Raw genomic sequence first — 19,567 nt, 5'->3', positions numbered from 1 at the left:
CAGCCCCAGACTAGTTCAATTGGTCAAATTGCATCTATTTTAACTACCTACAGTCAAAGGACACAACTAAAATTCAACTAATTAAATTGAATTGCCTGATGTTACAATTTTCAATGATTAAATTGACTGTACAGCTAAGAAAATACTAGTATACAGTATCTCTCTAGTATCCGACAAAGATATGCTTCCATCAAATCTGGCAGTGTTATGAGAGTTCAACCCTCACAAGAACAGTTCCCACAGATTAAAACTTAAAAACAGGTAAATGTTCATAGTTTGGAATTCAGAACTAAGTTGGCAGTTCTTTCATTTCTCACTTTTTTTCAACCTCTTCTCCTCCTTATGGTGTGCTATGAAGTACTGGAACATAGACGCATCGCCATCTGAGCAGATGCATGTACATCTCTGCAAATATCTTTAATTACTAACTATCAAAACACTAAAAATCATTCTGTGATTTGAAATAAAAGCGTTTTTAGTGGATAGCCTACCCTTTTTTGATTGTTTTTGCATACCAACGAAAGCATGTTAGCCAGCAGAAGCCTGCTGACAAATGCTTCAGTCTCACAATTAACATCACACAAACTGGAGTAGCTTTCGGGAATGGGTGAAAAAATAAATGCAACTTTAAAACATCCACCATTAATAACATGTAATACACCTAAATATAGTAAAAAAAAATGGCAGAAATTTAGTGTGGGGGTGCCACTTCTGATAAAATCACACTTTAGTGAAAGTGCAGGACACAGGTGAGGAACATTTGGGTTTGCAGGACAACTGTCTGCGCTAAGGCCAAGACAAAACTAATTTTACTCTCTGCTGTCATCTGAAAAAATCCTTTTGCTTTAGTACTCTTCTTTTTGTCATTTTCTGTCACGCTATCGGGTGTCAGAATGTTGCTGTGTGGTTCTACATTTCTACAACTAGATGTTTTGCATCTTTTGGAAAACAATTACATGGCTGGAATTGACAGTTACATGTCTGTAATTTTCCAAATGTAATCATCCTCAAATGGAACTCTGTCACTAACACTGTTGCATAATGTTACTTAGATTAGATCACAAGGTTACTACAGTGAAATAATAATGTGCTATATCATAAGAAAAGCCACTTGTTAGAGACTTACTAAGTGAGCTACACACTGACGTGTGTAGGACTGACTGCCTGCTGAGCAGAAGAGACACAGGGGGATTTTCTTTCCCTCTCTAATTTTTCTTTTATGGTTTTTGGCAAACTATGCACAAGCTGATATTAATATGTCAACTGAAGTAGATGCTTAAATGCATATTTGGGAAAATAACAAGTAATGGATTTCTTGAATTGCAAAACTAATGCACTGCGTTACTACTTACTAACCCTGTACCTCCACTGGTTGCTAATTCCTCAGTCAAAGCTTAAAACCTGAGAAGAACAAGCTTCTGTGTGTGAGAACAAGCTATATATGTATGCACACACACACATATATATATATATATATTGACAGCAGCATGCGCTTTGCATTTTTCATAATCAAATCAGATCTCTCTGGAGTCATTATTAGAAGTTGGTCTTCAGCTTCTTTACTAGACAATGCCACAATTTACAACAAGGAACAGCCAAAGGAGTGAACTCTCACCGGCAGGCACGATGCCAGTTCAACATGTCGAATCAGCTAAAAAAGATAGTGATGAGTCCAACAATTGTAAGGGGAGGGGGGGGGGGGGGGGGGGGGGGCACAGACCAAAAATACAAGGGAGACAGACAGTCAGAAATGCCACAGACCTGCTGACTGTTTGCTCTGTGTATAAGGCCCTTTAAATCTCTCCAATAAGACTCACAGCCCAAATTCTACCAAACTCACAATTTGTGTATTATTTCTATCTTTCGTTTTCTTTCTTTAAAAAAAAAAATGTACATCTTTGTAAAGCACTCTGGCAAGTGTTTTTTGCAAGTGTTATATAAATTAAGTTACAGCATTCTTGCTGTATAATTGTAGCATGTAACACTACATAGGGTTTTGTAAACAACGTGTACTTTGTCAGTTTGACAGATGAAAACGTTACGTAAAACATTTCTTGTGTGTGTATTTCGTTAAATGAGCAAGCAGAAATAGATTTGTGCGCCAATGTAGCAAGACACTAACACAGATTTGTTATGTTTTCATATTTCAATACAAACACAAACACCACGCATAAACACATTATGTGCTTTACACTCTCGAGTCAGGCAGCCATACACTAAGCTTGGGTTGGCAAAGTTCATTTGGAAGATGTAAAATATTTATGAGAGAAGACTCTGCAGGGAAGGATGACGAGATAAAAGTTGCAAGGGAGAAATAGCAAATAACAAGACAAATGAAACGATGATGAGTGGGCCTCACTGACATCCCCTGTGTTCCAGCTGAACAGGAGAAAGGCAATCTAAATAAGTCATTGTAACCTCACATTCGCTGGCCCACTGTTTGCTACCTTTTTCTGAGAGGATGAAGAGAAGTGGAAAAGGGGGCTGGTTTGCTCTGTATAGTAATCCTTTAGGAGAAATTTTTTTTTCAACACTGAAAATTGTTTCTGTTCTACAGTTTAGGCGTCAGGAAACATTTTACTTATATACCCGAAAAACTGGCGGGTACATGTTGAGGATAGCGTAGACATTTCATGTGTTTAGTAGAGACGTCTCTGTAAAAGGGACGTGCTATAAAAACTGAATACTGAATAGAGTTAATGAATGTGGTTGCGAATGAGAGGAAATACAGTAGAGAAAAGTCGGGAAAGTGGGGGGAAAAAAAGCACAAAAATAAGGCAAATCCCGTACCAGCAAACAGGATGACAATTGACAGTAATTACATATTCTCCCCTGTAATTATGAGCTTTTTTTATGCAAGCCTCTTCTCATGAAGCTTCAGTAATCCTTTGGTCATTCTCGCTCCTCCATCCTCAAACAGTCACTCTACCTCTGGATCTAAATAGCAGGGGATGGTCAAGCCGAATAAGCAAACCACCATGAGCTATGGGGCTTTCCTTAGCCACAAATAACACTTGAAAAATGATGTCACATAAAACCAGATCTCACTATCTAATTACAGAAAAATGTGCTTAGAAAGCCCAAAATCCAACAGAAGATGTGAGCTGGAGTGATCTCAGAGAGAACGGAAGAAAGTAACTTTACCACAGACTGGGAGAGGGATGTGAAAAAAGGCTGCAGTGCATAGCTAGAGCTACTCACTCGAGTATTATGGTTGCTGCAAGAGCTATGAAAGACCAAGGACCTTTTGCAGTTTCAGGCAATTACACAGTGGCAATCTAAAAAATGTCCAGGCAGGAGAGGCACTCATCCAGAGCAGAGTTCTAAAGCCTGAAAAAGAGGGCGTATTAGGCTACGTGGAAGAGAATGAGACAACACAAAGATTCCGCTCTAATTACATTCAAAATAAGAACAAAAGAAGCTGGGAAATCGCTTGTGAACATTTTTGATTCTAAAGGAGATTGTGGGGTGAAACTAGAAGGATGCTGCCCAATCTTAAAGATTCTACAAATCACATACAATATCACTGCCTTCTAAGGGGACATATTATTTGATTAATTTATTCATCAAGCTCAGAGGACAGAAGAGACCCACAAAACTTCTTCAGTAGCTTTAAATCAGACTCTTGAAACATGGCCTTAACTCTCACACCATGGTACTACATAAAATTAGACAATACAAGTTGTGTTCTGAAAATCAAGAACAAGTCGAAGCATTTAAAAAAATAAAAAATCACAGCTTTCTCTTCAGGAGCAGATTGGAAGCAAACGAGAGAGATAAAGCCTTTAAGACGGGGAAAAGTTTCAGAAAGAGAATAGCAAGTTGGAGGAAATGATGATAACAGAAGCTGGTTTGAAACAGTTTATCTGAAATACAGAAAGTCTTCAGGAAATTATGAATGCCAAATAGAAAAAAGGCAATAAAAGAAATTGTGCGGAGCCCATTGCCTTACAGCTAAAAAATCATACATAAAGAATGATTAAGAAAATAAATAAATAAAAAACTGCTGTAGATTTACTACGGCTGATGAAAAAGTGGCAACTTCTCTGCATCCAGAGAGTGGAACCGTGCTTGGAGTGTGGAAGAGATTATGAGGAACAATGTTTACACCTCAGGGTAAAGGAGGGGAAACAGGAGACAAAGAAGATATTCACAAGACTTGAAACACCTTCTGCCTACACATGCACAAATGCAGAAACACGTGCACTTCCTGAAAACTCGATGGTCTGCCGTCCAGTTTCTACAGATATGCACTATCTCTGAAATATGGAATCTCACAAACACACTAACTCTACAAAGATGTCAGTTCCAGTATTCTTCAAAACGATTTCTAACAACACAACTGAATGACTGCTTATCAAAGGTGCCTTTGCTGTTGTGGAATATATGTTCTGTTGCACCTGCTTTTTCCTATCTTTGGTAAATCTGTATCATGTGCATGTATTGAAAAATGTGGCTAGGCCTTTTAAAATGTAGTTGCTGCATTATCTATTTTCAGACTCAAATCAGCCACTTGTCGAACCAAAATGCCAATTGCCTGACAAAGTTTTTGCTACTTTGAAACAAATAGAATCGTTTTTTGGTGCACATTAATTTAAAAAAGCAAAAAAAAAAACAAAGAGAAAGCTATAATTTAAGATCCCTATGGCCTAAGGTAACATGTAGTGCTGTTTTTTTTTAATAGCAACTATTAACAACTATTTTTGGCCTGCAATTTTTTGTGTTTGTTTGCAATTGCATAATTGTTTGATCTGTAAAATGAAAAGAGTGAAAACTCCACATTTCAAATGTGTCCAAATGTGTCCATGATGGTGTCTGAAATGGCTTATAAAAGATTGCACTCTATAGACATCTATTAGCTGAATTTGTTAATTGTTACATTCCTTTTTTTTTCAGATTGGAGGTGCAAATATGTTTTTGCAACAAATCAACTTGGCCAGGCTTAGGCTCTCACAGCTGCTTCAAATCAGAATGTGTTTCAAGCAAAAAGGCTCTCTAATGTAAAAGGGTCAACCTTAACTAAAACCATTACCTTTCAAACATTTTTCATGCCTTACCCGGAACAAACTACTAATGGAAGCTGAAACAAGAAAGGAGAATAAAGGGCGAAAAAAACCTAAATTGAACAAGTTTACATTTATCAGACATTTGCTTTTGGTTTCAAACAGGGCTCAAACCTCAGTATTCTTAATAAACGTCCCATGTTTGACCTATTCATACAACACAGCTTTCTCCCCACACCAACCATCATGCCATCTCACCAGAGGGTAGATTTCTCCACGACAGCCTGTTTTTATCACCCCAGTATCAAATACTGATGTTTGTCAAAATAGGCAGCACTTCAGATGTTCTGGAGCCAAATTTATAAAATAAACAACTGAGCTAACTCCCCATAACAATGTGGCTTTGGTTATAGTTGAATAAATAATTTCCTGGACAAAAAAAATCTGCATTTCCAGACTTTTAACCTGCAGATACAGGTTAAACATGTGAGACGTTTTTTTTTCACCTTATTTTGTCTTGAAGTTCACAATTATGGTCCCCTGCGAGACAACATTGCTTGTATAATGATCCTTTAAAAACAGAGAAAAATCATGACTTTAACCCAGGTTAAATTATTAACAGTAAGCCCATGCTTAGATTAAGAACTGTAAGTAAAAACTGAAATCCGGAACCTTAAGTGGCTATCAGAATGAATACAATAAAAAGAATGTGTGTGTTTGTCTGTCCCTGTGGGCCTGCCAAATTTGTTGCTATAGTACCATAACCACAGGATTATTCCTCTGGGACGTGTCTTAGCCAAAGACTGAAAGACTCCAAATGAATACTCTGGTCCACAGCTGCAGCCTGTGCATTATGTGTGTTGGTGAAGGGCGTGTCACACTGTAAAATTCTTACTGTGAGCCCTCACTTAGAATGGCAGTGGCCGCCTTGGTTTGGGTCTGCACCATCTGTCAAGCAGGAGGAGGGAAAGAGAAGAGGTAGCTGGAGCAATAGCAAATCCACGCTGAGAGCTATTGCTAGTTCCTTGTCACTTCAAATACTCACCTAGTCTACAGAGAGCACAGCTCGCAGTGACACAGACCACGACGCTCTGATGTGGCACACATGCACTTTTCATGGTTTAAAAAAAGGGCAAAACAAAAAATGACAGCAATAAAACATGCGTCTTCACACAATGTCAGCAAATGGAAAGGAAACAGTTTAATAACATTCTCACCAGGACTTCAGAAGTCATGCAGGGTGCACACATCTGTGTTGCACACATAAATAGATACTCTTTCATTCACTCGTGGACACATTGGGCACATGCACTCACATCTGAACCCCAGCTCTGTCTCACACACAGACAAACACACGCACACTGACACACACAAACACACACAACCAGCAATAGTGAAGGATCTTGTAGTAACAAGGGAATAATTCTTCTTTTGACACAGCCAATTCTTCTGAAGACAAAAAAGAGTCATATGCTGGCACACTGCAGCCCTCAAAGGGAAACAACACACGCCCTCCATACTCCATACACGCACACACAAGCACGCACGCACGCGCGCACACACACACGGGTTTGTGCAGCTATTATGTTAGAACGTTGCACTGACTTCCATTCATCATTGACTGCCTAACCCAAACCACAGTACTGATTACGGCCAATTCATATGCAACTCTAACCAGAACCCGAACGTACAACAGAAATCCACCTCTTCCAACCCTAACCAGGATCAGGTCAGTAGTCTCATTAGGACTGGGCTTTGGTTAACATGAGGACCAGTTATCCAGAAAGAGTCAAAACACATACAAAAACACACCTTTGTGTGTTGCAATGACTACCACCCTCTGTGGAGCTTTAAAAAAAAAGAAACGAGCAAAAAAACTCTGTGTCATCTGTTTGTCTGTTACTCAGAGAGGGTTGTACGTGTGAACTCCTACTCTCACATTAGGTAAGTGTCGGGGAACAAAAGACAAAAGGAGCCTGAGAAGTGAAGAGAAGCTACAGGGCTGGCATCAGCTGAGGTGTGTGTTGGACAGAAAAAAGGCAGTGGATATTTTGCTTTTTTTTTCATTTTGAAGTAATTAGTTGTAATTTTCTGGTATTAGTCATGGGAACTTGCCAGAGAAGTTGTGACATATTTATCAGCGTTTATCCATCTGCCCAAACAGATGACTTGACTTGTGTTTTTTTTAAATTGAAAATTAATATTAAATTTGACAGTTATTTCTATTCTTCACCCTGAAAATATTTCAACAAAAACGTTTATGTTTAATCGGGAATACTCAAAGATTAAGAAAACAGCAAAGTAAAAAGTTTCCTTCTTTTTTCTTTCATACTCGTTTCGCACAATATCCAGAGTTCAAAGGAACTAAACTAAACATGACTTTTACAGGCTGTCCTCCAGATGTTCATGTTTCTTCTAACATTATCAACATGATGACACGAGGAAGTACACATTTTTAAAAGATGCAATTTCCTTCCAACAATTTTTCCATTTTTCAGCTGCTCTTACATATAACCCATCAACAGGGTGTTGCAGGCACAAGAAAAGCAGAGCAGACCAGGGCAGCCTGAGTCAAGTCAGCCGTCCATCTGCCCTCTTTCTCTCTTTAGAGAACATCAAACGCATGTGGTCTGTTTCATGCTCCCTGCAGCCCATTATGGCTTAATGCTTCAAGAGGCTTCTTACTGACTTCAGCATTTTAACAGCTTCAGTATATTCAGTTGCACTCTCATAAACACACACAGCTACACATGAACAAGCGCAGACAGGATCTAGGATACAGGAATTGACACTCTTTAAACCACAGCAGAGTTATGAGCCTGCACACTGTAGAACAGAAACAACTGTTGCTTTTGCTTTAATCTGTCTGAGGAGGGGGACCAACAGAGGCACGGTACTTTATACTGACGTTAACCTTCAAATAAGTTTTGGCTCTCTTATCTCCAAGACAGTTAATGACTTCCACACGTGTAATTATGTGTGATCACTTGAGTTTTCCTCCGTATACAAAATAAGAACATCTCAGTTAGGATAAAGTTAGACACAGCATAGTCCACAACAGTAAAAACGCTAACAGCTTATTGTACCACATACTGCATTTGCTATCTATGGTTACGTTAGGTTTATCCATTTATCTCTATGGAGACATTTTTAGTATAGCAATATGTAGCATTGCTGATTTAATTTATTTCTCTGTTGGATTCACCATATGCGCACAAATCATAAATGTCATTATAGCTTAAACAGTTTTGCTTGGTGGTCATTCTTTGATCCAGGCAGCTCTAATGAATGAACATTTAAAACAAGGTAAGATGTTTCTGATCTGTGATTTGATGTTTCTGAGAGAAAAAAATATAAAAACATTACATATAAAATAATATATTGATGGGGGAAAATTGGTATAATAACACAACCCAACACAAAATGATTTGTTCGGGAGTCTTAAGTCAAAAGCCGAGAAGAAGGAGTGAATCTTAATAAGAGATTTCAACACGTCTACAGTCTGAGTTGTGCGTATATGGCAAGATAAACTGTTCCAAAGATGTCAGGCAGTCAGTGAAACAGCTTGATCACCTCCGTGTTTGAATCTACATCTGAAAACATTTAAAAGCGATTCTACACCAAATGGACGTGAAGAGCCAGTGATGACAAGAGGCCCCCTGCTGTGTCTGCTCATGCCTCCAACACATGAACAAACAAAATAGCACTTGAGCACAACACAAAGACGAATTCCAGACTATGCTTGCAAAAGGCATCACTCGCTGTTGCAGAAGGGGATGTTAGTGCATTATACAGTAAGAGAAATCAGATAAGTTCACAGTGCACTCATTTGCTACAAAAATTCAATATGTTGAATCAACTAGAAAAAAAAAGGGAGAATTAATGTTTTACACACCGGAAATATGAAATACATACATTCACCGATGTTCCAGACTTGTCAGATGGGCAGCTGTCAGGTTTGGTAAATAAGGAATTACAACACAGATTAATTAATTCAGATTAAATACTTGTGTTTATTGTATATGTGTGTCCCCACATCACTACATTCATGGATTGTGAGTTCATTATGGTAATGCAGTGAAGATAACTAACTAAACAAAGTTGCACTAAAAATGTTTTAAAAAATATCACTCTGTGTCAGCTACAATTGTACTGTACTGTACCGTTTTACATTTTCTAGAAAAAGTCCCAAATTCAGCATCAAGCTGCTTAGCTGAAAATATTCCCATACTTTCACAGTGGGCTACCATACAGATCACACTATGTTTCCTGCCACAAGCTAGTATTTAGTGACTAGTGTTCTTAGAGGTCCTACCAGGCCTGGTGAGCAGCAATCCCACTGTATCATTAGCCAAACACGGGTTAGAAATGATGCTCCAGAGCACCATACTCAGTCAGTCTGTAGCAACCAGCAATCAACAACAACACAACATACAGCATGAGAAAATCAATGCCAAAATGTTACCAGCCTTCCTGCAGATGTCTCATACAGCTTGTCTCTTTGTATAGGCTTATGTGACATTGAGGATCTAACACTCATTGGCTGCCAGCTGCTTTCAAAGAGCGGCTGGCGCCTCTCTCTTTAAGAGCTGATGAGAGAGAGACACAAAGAGATGAAGAATGTCATCCTCTGAAAGACTAAAAGATAAGTCATCAGGACTGTAATGATGGGGTGGGACGGGGAAGGGGTAGCATAGGGAGGAGACAGATGAGTATCAGAAAAATCAATCATCCATTTTTGGTAAACACTGACAAAAATAAAGAGCCGTTTCCAAAACTGATCACACTCTGCAGAGTTGAATCATCATGCTCATTCTGAAAGCATCAGTCAGCTCACTTTTTTTTCCCCCTTTAATATATAAATAACTTATTCCCTGTGAACGTTTTTCATTTTTAAAGTGCTCAGCTCATGATGCTGCGATGGTCTGGTAAACATCGCCTCAACGCAGCTCATCCTTAACTAAATAGCTTTCTTCAGCAGGATTTTTCTCCAGGGCAGATTATTTAAGAATAGGGGACCTTACGCAACGTTTTACGAGGCGTATCAATGTGAAAGTAATATTTGGGAATCATTTATCGCCACTTACGGAGCACAATCAAACAAATACGAACAGTATGGGCCGGTGAATAATTCTTACCTTTTCTTCATTGCAGATGTTTATAAAAGCACCTTAAAATGAGATGAGAAAGTATGCAATAAAAAAACAGGGTGCATTTAAAATCTAAAATCATAGACTTGAAAATTGAGGAAACAACATTTTTTAATCACATATTTTCCTTTGGCATATAACTTCCATGCCTTATTCAAGCTTTATTTGCTTGTACTTCCATATATATTATTTGCAATTTGTGCACCTAATAACAGTTTAATGGACTTATAATTGTTTGTGTGCCCAGGAGCTGTGCAGTTGCTGTTAAGTGCTTCAACTGAACATCATTTTTAGAGTTAGGAAGCAATGCTCTCACAGCGTTCTCCTGGGCTGAATCATGCTGATGTACTCAGCATGTGACCTTGAGTCAGGCCCAGCCAATACATTAAGTTGATCAAGCTCTAGTGTCACAGCGGGAAGTACCCTCTGGAAATGTCAGAGATCCTCCACAACATTCAAGTGGTTCATAATTTGGAGGCATAAATTAAACCTTTCATGTTTTACTAGGTGTTTAAGATGCCAGACTGCTGCTGATGAATGGTTATTTATGCCCAAGAGCCAAGTGACAGGGATACATGGAGGAATATTGTCAGTGGAGAAAACTGAATCTCCCCTCCTTTATCCAGCTCCTCCTGGTCCTCACTGTCTGTCACTCCTTTATTTTCTGTCTTACTAAGAATGCATTGACCCCAAACTTAGGTAAGCTCCACATCATTGATTGAAACAAGAGGAATAGCTGGTGTCATGACAAGACAGATTCGCTCTTTAAAGCATTATGGATTGCAGACATTTGGCAGAAAGCTGGATCTCTTAAGAGACCATGGCCGGGTGTTAATACTATCAAATGATTTATTCAGCATGGTCAATCAAGTAAATTGGAAGCGTCCGCTTACTACTTGGCCCTCACTGCTCTAACTTATGATGAAAAGCATGATGATGATGAGATAACAGTTTCATACCATTACTGCCCCTCCCTCAAATTTTATAGTTGCTCCAATCTACCTTCAATGTGTGAGAGTAATCACTTGGAAATACTTACAGGACATATTAGCATACGATATCATTTTCCTCTCATGCTCTCATAATGCGCAATTCAAGCCACTCAGTCAAAGCTAAACATAATTAGAGAACTAGGAGACATCAAGTAGAAAATATATATACAAAACTATACATTAAATTGATTAGCTACAACACTGCTGACAAGTGAAGTGGATAACTCTGACCATCAAGTTATAGTATTGATGTGTTGTGAAACCTTTTATTTTTGCACTGATGCTACTTTGACATGTACAACAAGCCTGAACTGTTGCAGACCAAGTAACCTCCCACCTCCCCAAAAAAGGATAGACTTGCTCCACACCACAAAACCTGCCCAGGTACAGCTCGTTGGATACGTCATGTGGCTCAGCTGTCTGTATAAATACTATTTTTGCCAAGACTCAATTGCTGTTTCTGCAACCATACGGTGTTGTTCAAGAATGTAAATACTATAAGAAAAGAGAGTGCAGCTTCCTCTGGAATTATTTCTGAGTGCATGACCTTGAGGGAAACACTGTTGAAGTCAGCTTTGTATGTCTCAGAACCTCCCAGTTTGTGCTAATGGACCAAGATCTTTCACAGGGGAGAAAGGCTCCTTTTTTAAAATGAATTACACAGTGGAGAAGTAAGTGACTGATACAGAATAATTTTTTATTGTATATTCTTGTGTGTCAGGGTGTGCTCTCAGACTGAAAGGGATCGTTGTTATTGTGGCAAAAAATACTCATTTGAATTGAACACGTCCACACACACTTCAATCTGAAAGCTTTCAACCATTGGAGAATAGCTCTTCAAGTTAACACTTTTAAATCAGTGAAATACAAAAAAATGCAAGATCAAAACTCTGATATATTCCATTTAGATATACACAGGAGAGTTGCTGTGTGTTCACACATGGCCTACGTCTCCTGTCTTGTCCATGCATGTATGATACCGTAACAGTAGAACCTGGAACTGCAGTAAACTACATGTGTCTATGTGTGTTGATGTGCCTGAAAGCACCGCACTGAATTCCAGGGGAGGCAAACATGTAACCATCTGAAGTGCAGAGGGGCTTGAGACTGACATCAGACCATGAATGACAACGCAAGCGACATCATATTAGTGCGGTTACAGTATATGGTCAAGTGACTGTCTGGCAACTCATTTGGCTGGCAATCCTCTGCTTGAACAGAAAACTGTTTAAAGGATAAAATTACGGAGTATGTTCAGGAATAGAAAGTTTACAGTAACAGAGAAACTGATAAAGGGGAACAGAAAGTGAGGTGCTGATCCTGTGTTTCCAAAATGTAGAGGGAGAGAGAAGTTGAGGGGACTTTCTCTTATTTTTTGATCATGGATCAAACAGACAGATGTCTGCTCTGTCTGAATATCTTTTCAAAGCAGCGTTTCATCTTCGTAGATAACCCAGAGCTAGAGCTCCTCTGCTTTACAGCACCGTGTGACATGGAATGAGTGTGACAACAGATTTAAGAGCTGTAAAGATAGATGCCTTCTCTTCTCTGTCAAACAAACAAAGATAAATAGTTCATTTAAAATTTTGTGACAACACGAGACCCAGACTCTCTCAGGCCACTTCTTCAAGTTTGGAAACCAGTTACATACAAACTTACAATTATTCATTTAAAATGAAAAATTCAGAAATACAACGATGTAAAACACGGCTTGTGTAACTGAACTTAGGGCCCAAAATATATTTATGGTTTGGATTTAAGGTCTTTGCCATTTATTAAACATATTATTGTCCAATTTCATATAAGAAGCTAGAGTTTATTCGGACAAAAAGTTACTTTAAGAGCATTTTTGGACGCAGGGATAAATACATTGAATTCATAAAAGGGTGCGCACAAGATCAATGACGGACTTGGACCGGTTGTATTTTGAAGGAGCTTACCTGATATTTCAGACTGAGGGACATCATCCAGAGGGAATCCCTTTCCACCGTAAAACTGCCGGATATCCGAACAACTCCGGGCTTTGCTGGTCCCTTTGTCCCCATAGGCTGGTGCGGTTAGAGAGCACAGTGCCAGAGCCACTATGATGAAGGAATCCATTCCTGTCAACCCCTGTAGGTATGGACTTAGTCAAGTGAAAATCCGACCAAGGGACAACGAGACAATGTTGAGTCCTTCACGGAGTAAGTGACTCCTGGTTAGAGCAAACGGGGCTACTTGGTGCCGCTGTGCGTAAAACACCCTCCACCTTCCTGCTCCCTTTTGCCCTTTTAGTGCGTGTGCTGAGAGTGTGGCTGCTCTCTCCGCACTGCTGCACGGCACAGAAGCGATTCCTCACACCGCAGATTTCCCGTGTTTTCCTGGGGACAGTACAGGAGCTTTATTATTTTCCCCAAATAATAATCTCTCGCAGAAGGCTGCCCTGGATAAGTACAGATCTCCTGTCCTCTTTATCCACCGTTGGGGTTTTGGCTCACCTACAGAGGGAGAAGCAAGAGATGAAAGAATTAGGTTACGCATTTACAGCTGAAATAAGCTATTTTAAGTCATGTCAGAAAATAGCACTGCACTGGCTGACGCCATGCAGCCTGGTTCTGTTGACTCACGCCAGCCGGCTTTAACGGCCCAAAGGGATCTGTGTAAAGAGGTGCACACAGGCAGATACCGCAGCTCAGCTCAGGGCTTTCTGAACGATGCTATGCCAGCGCTGCCACTCTGTGGAATGAGAGAGAGGCGGGGAGAGGCAAGCAGACAGAGAGGAGGAGAGGGAGACAGAGAGCAGAGGTTTAGAGCAACGTACCAGTTTCGTTTCATCCAGCCTTATTTGAAATTTTAGACGTTTCTGAATTACATCAACTTATAACAGGTTGAAACGATAGATGTACCTATAGAAACGTCTGTCATTCGTATTTTGTGATAGACTGAGAGTGCATGATCATTGATGTATCATAAGGTTTGGTTCTCAGGTGAGGAATGTGCTCTATGCATCCTGACAGCTTGTTCACCGCCGGCCAGGTGTCACACCTAACCTGTGGGTGAGCCCTTGAGCCTTTTCCGAACACAGTGTTGAGCACTCTGCTGAGAACATCTTTAAGGCAATGAATGCACAAGCCTCATCACTCCTCAGAGTGCAGTTAATTGGCCAACAAGTCACAATCTGCCTTGTGCAGCTACAAGGTCAGGCTACCTGTCACCTGGTAAATGATCCTCTGATTCTGGACATGTGCCGCTGTTTGTTGATTAGTAGCGTAAACGTTAAGATATTCTTTGGTAATTTCAGTATTGACTGAAACTCGAAATCAAGAAAGTAAAAGCTATACATAACTGTGAAAAAGTTTTATGCCAACCATCATTTCCTTTATATTGGAAGGGGAGTGAAACGTGGTCAAAGTGTTGTTGAAATATGCGCAAAATCGTATTACAAAGAGAGAGAGAGAGAGAGAGAGAGAGAGAGAGAGAGAGGGAGAGAGAGTTAACAAACTTCTAAGGAGCTTCAAAGTCAATATTCAATGTGGCCACCTTTATTCTTTAACACAGCTTGAGCTGTCATTGGCAAACTTTCTTAAGATTAAAAAGTAGTCCTCAGGAATAGTTCTCCAGGCTTCTTAAGGGAGATTCTGAAGTTTTTCTTTGGATGTTGCCAGCCTTTTGCTCTGCTCTCTGTCAAGATGATCCCACACTGCTTGCTCAGTGTTAAGGTCCGGGATCTGGTCAGGATTTATCACACCATAAAATCTGTTGACCCACATTTTCATTTTGTAAATACTTTCTAAATGTCCCCAAGAATGGCTTCTTGACAGCGACCTTTCAATGGTGATCATCATGCATCAACTGCGGGTCCAGATGTATCTCTCAGGTCTCATGTCAGGTCTTTGCTGGGTTTTTTTCCCTATTCCTTAGAGACGTCCCTTTCCAACTCTGTTCTTCTATTGTTTATAATTTTTAGACATGGTACTTCTTTTCTTGCCCTCCACTTGTCCAGTTTCCTCAAAATTTTTAAGAACGCACTGCCCCCATGCTGAGATATGCCAAGTTTTCATCTAAGAGCTATTTGCGAATCACTTTGTCAAACTGCATTATCTTCTGCATTTTTTGCTGATGCAACAAAGAAATGGGAACAAATTACATGTCTTTTATTTACATGTCTGTCTTGCAGGCAGCTAGTAACAAAGGGCCTGAAGATGCAAATTTAAAAGTTAGTTCTTTGTTAAGTTGTCTGCTATGTGTAGACACAACACTGATTCATCACCAGTGTTAAGTGCCTTTTATGTTTGCAGAATTCACAGGTCACAGTTAAGTAGCTTAATGAACACACAAACAAACAAAAAGAAAAAACACTTTCCTCTGAAAATGAACAGGTACAAGGACTGCAGTGAAATCTAATAAAAAGAAACCGAAAAAAAAGAGTGAAAGACCTTCAGAAAGCCTGAGAATTAAGATTACAAGAAAAGCTGGCCTCCTCGAAGTAAACATAAAGAAATGGGGGGAGGATCAAGACATTTGCACACTACTGTGCACAATTATAATGGGATAAGGTCACCGTTTTGTTGCATATGGGCTACATTAACAGCTATTCATGCCCAAGTGTGGTGCTATAGTGTAACAGGCAGACAAATGTAACATTGTCGATTCGTATCGCATCTGAGAATGAGAGGATTATGTTTCTAGGCTTAATTCTAATACTTTTTGGCGTGCTTTCACTATTCTGCAGACATTTATAACTCCAACGAAAATGCTTTGTTTACAAAGGAAGCTACACTTTGGACATTCTTGGGTTTTTCATTTGTTAGTATAGTGCTTTTGCTAGGATCACTGATTTCTAGTTCCGAGCCTCAAACCCAGATGGCCGGTGCCTTGTTGTGGCCATTGGCAGCAAAATGTCAAGTAACCAAGGGATTTTTTTTTTCTTTCTTTCTGATTCTGTGAATTTATGGAAAGTTGTGTTATGTCAACAAACACACACTTCTCTCACTTAGACTAATGCACCATTACTCACTTTAGCATGTGAAACTCAGTCAGACAGTGTTGGATGGTGTTATTCCTATGGGTGACGCTTCTTAAGGATTGTTTGAAGAATTCGATGCCTCTGCAGATTGTTGCAGTGACACATAAAGAAAAAAAATAATTAAAAAGGGAAGAAAAAACAAACAAACTCTGAAGCCCAGATTTAGAGGCTATCACATGACAGATGGACAAAGTGTGGCACAAAGGGAGGAAAGAGAAACGAAGGTGAGAAGGAGGGAACATTGTGGCAACATGAGTCATTTCCCGCTCCCAATCATTCTATTTTCAAAGGCAGACATTGTTTATGAATACATTAGAAAAGCAGCTCTATAATTAGCCTGCTCCTCATCGCTGGTTGAGTCCAAACAAATAGGACAGCACCTCACAAATCACCAACTGACAAATGGCCACAGTCGTATCCCACTATTATAGCTCTGAAATGAGTGGGCATGAATTCCATATATGTTCTGCTTCATCAAGTGTCTTCGTCATCTGTAGCCTGTGCTTGTGTGCCAGAGTAAATCTGCTGCAATAGCATCAAAGTAACACTGAAATTGAGAAAGTATGTAGCGGTGTCACACAATAGACAGAGACTGCTTTTCTCTGTCTGTGAAATGCTTTTGCCTTACTTTACTGGTGGCTGTGACGGAACATCAGGCTGTGTTAAGCACATGTGGGTAGGGGTTAATGAGTCTTGTGGGCTCAAAGCATGTGTGTGATAACATGTCAGTCTGTATTATATATGGGTTTGTGTATGCATGACCTTTATGTGTGTATGTGTGTCTGTGTCAGAGGCAGTTGGTGTGTGAAATGTGAGTTTATGTGTCTGACTGTGTCCAACATGTGGTCATAGGTCGGCTGTGGCAGTGGAGAACTGATTGGCCCTCTACTGTCTGGTATGGAGATTATGTAATTAATGCTCAATAAAGCCACAGAACAGCCACGTTTTCTTCAGGCTGCCTCTCATTGAAGTTTTACGGGCTCTGACCATGAAAGGCCTTCTAATGAGGAGCAGGATGCTGGGGGAAGTTCAGGAGACCGGCAGAATGCTAGCAAAGAAAGAGGAGAGCATGGGGTGAGAGGCCATAAATAAGCAAGAGTCAGTTTAGTGTACATGTGCAGTAATTATGGCGTGAGCAGATTCAGGGCGTGATGGGGTTTTCTAGCAAAAATTGCATCGCAACTGAGTAGAAATATTATGGATGTGGTTAAATCACGTGTTCCAAGCAAAAACAGTGGCACTCAATCTGTTAATTAGTAAAGATAAGGATAGGTTCACCCATTACAAAAATTACTGAATGGGCAAAAAGATCCATCTTGGGCTATGTCATCATCTATAGTACATAATTAAAAATAATTATTAAAATATCAGAGAAACAGGTCAATGTTGTGAAGCAACAGCAGGACGGGAAAACTATAGTAAAGTACTGTAGCTGTTCAAAAACACATTCTGACACAAAGCAGTGCCAGTACATGCACATTTATATAGGCTACTATATAGGTATGTTAAAAACTGCCTTTTAAGCCACCCATATATGGACCATGTAGCAATCTCATTTTATGTTAAAGGTCAGCTCACATACACATATAAAATGTCCATAAATGTTTGTGATTTTTATGCAAGGCACTAAAAAACACAGGTAAATATTGCTCTCATGAGCAGGGTTTTATGTCAACATCAGATAAAAAGAGAGCACGGTACAGTCTAAACTGATAAAAGACATACACATACAGAACCAAAGTCACGCCCTATATAAAACAAAAGTGATAATGAGCAAGTCCCAGGATTGGCCAGTCAAAAAGGAGAGTGTCTCAGTAAACATCAGTGTGCTGTTTCAACAGATATAATCACTCTTTAGAGGGAGATCAGTGTGTCCTCTCCCTAAAATCAGTCTTATGCTGGGCTATTACAGATAGCATCGATTCTGCAGCCTCTCTAGGTTTTAATGTCAACCATTAGCCACAGTTCAGCACACTCAGTGGAGTGCTTGAGTCTGTACACATTACTCACCAGATCCATCTCTTCCTTTTCTTGTTCATTGTCTGTTTTATTCACCTCATTTCATTTACATTGTCTCTCTTGTACGCACTCTCCTTTTTTTTTTCTCCATCCTCCTCCGTGTCTCCAAAGACTTTATGATTTCACGTGCCTTCATCCTTGCCAGTTGAAACACAGTCATGTGTAAAGTTTCTTTTTTTATCAAGGCCTGGCTTCTTTTCCTAGTTGTCTCTTTGCCATTTTGAAGAGTTATATTGTCTTTTGAACACATTTTCCCTGTCTATGTCTGTACAAACACAGCCTCCACAAACAGTAGATCTGCCTATCGCAATATGCTGAACCCTCCAGTTGCCAAAGATAGATGATGACAGACAAAAGGAGAAATGTTGATGGGACCTGCAAAGGGTAGACAGATAATGGTGTCGAGAAAAATGGGACTAAGTGAGAGAAACTTGGGGAGCAGGGCTGAGCGTATGAGGTACGATAAGAAGGATAAGAACATGATGATGGATGGGGAAAATGACAGAGAAGTGGGTTGGGGGAGAAACTGAGAGGGGTTGTGCTTTATGAATGGAGAGGATGAAGAACAGGGTGTAGAAGACAGAGAACTTTCAAAGCAAGAGCAAAACATACTCTGTACAATGTACTGGATAGAGGCATCAGAAACTTCTCAGAAATTAATAATGCACTGAATGAACCGAAATTTGACTGAAATTTAACACAAATGTTAAATATTCATTCAGTGTCCTCTGAAGTCACAAAACTGAGCCACATTACGGTGCAATGACAGGATTTACCTATTTTATAGCAACGTATTTCTGCACCAACTTAATCAATAAATCTCATCTTTTACCTATGCACTATTCTCACATAAAACACGTGACCCTCTCTATTTGTCACATGTCTTGAAGAATGGATGAATTGCTCAGTTTATCTTCCTCCTGCTGTAAAAACTCATAAACCCTAGGGCAAAATGACAACATTGAAAGATAAAGATGTGTACACAGTTTGTTTGCACAGTTTGACCATGAGTCCCATGTATTGTCCTACAAAAATAAATATGTTTCACAGATCATTTTTTTCCTGAGAGCAGCCTTGATCTGGTTAGAGAAATCCTGAAAATGGCTAAAAATCGTATCTAAATTTTGAAGCAAACGATCAATAAAGAGTTAACTAAACTTAACTCCCTTCAGGTATTTGGTTAATTTATAGGTCTTTGTCAAGACCGGCAGCATCTTCCTCCAGATTGGCCTCGAAAACAGTGGGAGGCCAAAATGATGTGTGGTTCTCAGCCCCCTATAAGGAGTCCAACATTACTTTCCCACTACGACTTTGAATTATCCACACATTCCTTCCACATTCCTCAGCCCTCCTCTGTACGGAGGGCACTTTATTACATTACTCCTACTCTCATTTCTT

General features: G+C 39.7%; 1 protein-coding gene across 1 annotated transcript in view; it reads right to left on the bottom strand.

Annotated features, from left to right (window-relative positions):
* LOC140269525 (glypican-1-like) overlaps positions 1 to 13,879 on the bottom strand; it is a 65,759-nt gene extending 51,880 nt beyond the window's left edge. The window contains exons 1-2 of the mRNA XM_072364671.1: positions 13,752 to 13,879; positions 13,086 to 13,622 (exon numbers count right to left, since the gene is read on the bottom strand). Of these exons, the coding sequence (XP_072220772.1) occupies positions 13,086 to 13,245 (160 nt within the window). The 5' untranslated portion in view covers positions 13,246 to 13,622; positions 13,752 to 13,879. The remainder of the gene's footprint in view (positions 1 to 13,085; positions 13,623 to 13,751) is intronic.
* Positions 13,880 to 19,567: the final 5,688 nt, after the last annotated feature.

This window comes from Leuresthes tenuis, unplaced genomic scaffold (assembly GCF_036924035.1).
Source record: "Leuresthes tenuis unplaced genomic scaffold, fLeuTen1.0.hap1 SCAF_14, whole genome shotgun sequence".
NCBI classification, from domain to species: Eukaryota; Metazoa; Chordata; class Actinopteri; order Atheriniformes; family Atherinopsidae; genus Leuresthes; species Leuresthes tenuis.
This window is presented reverse-complemented; position numbering and strand designations above follow the sequence as displayed.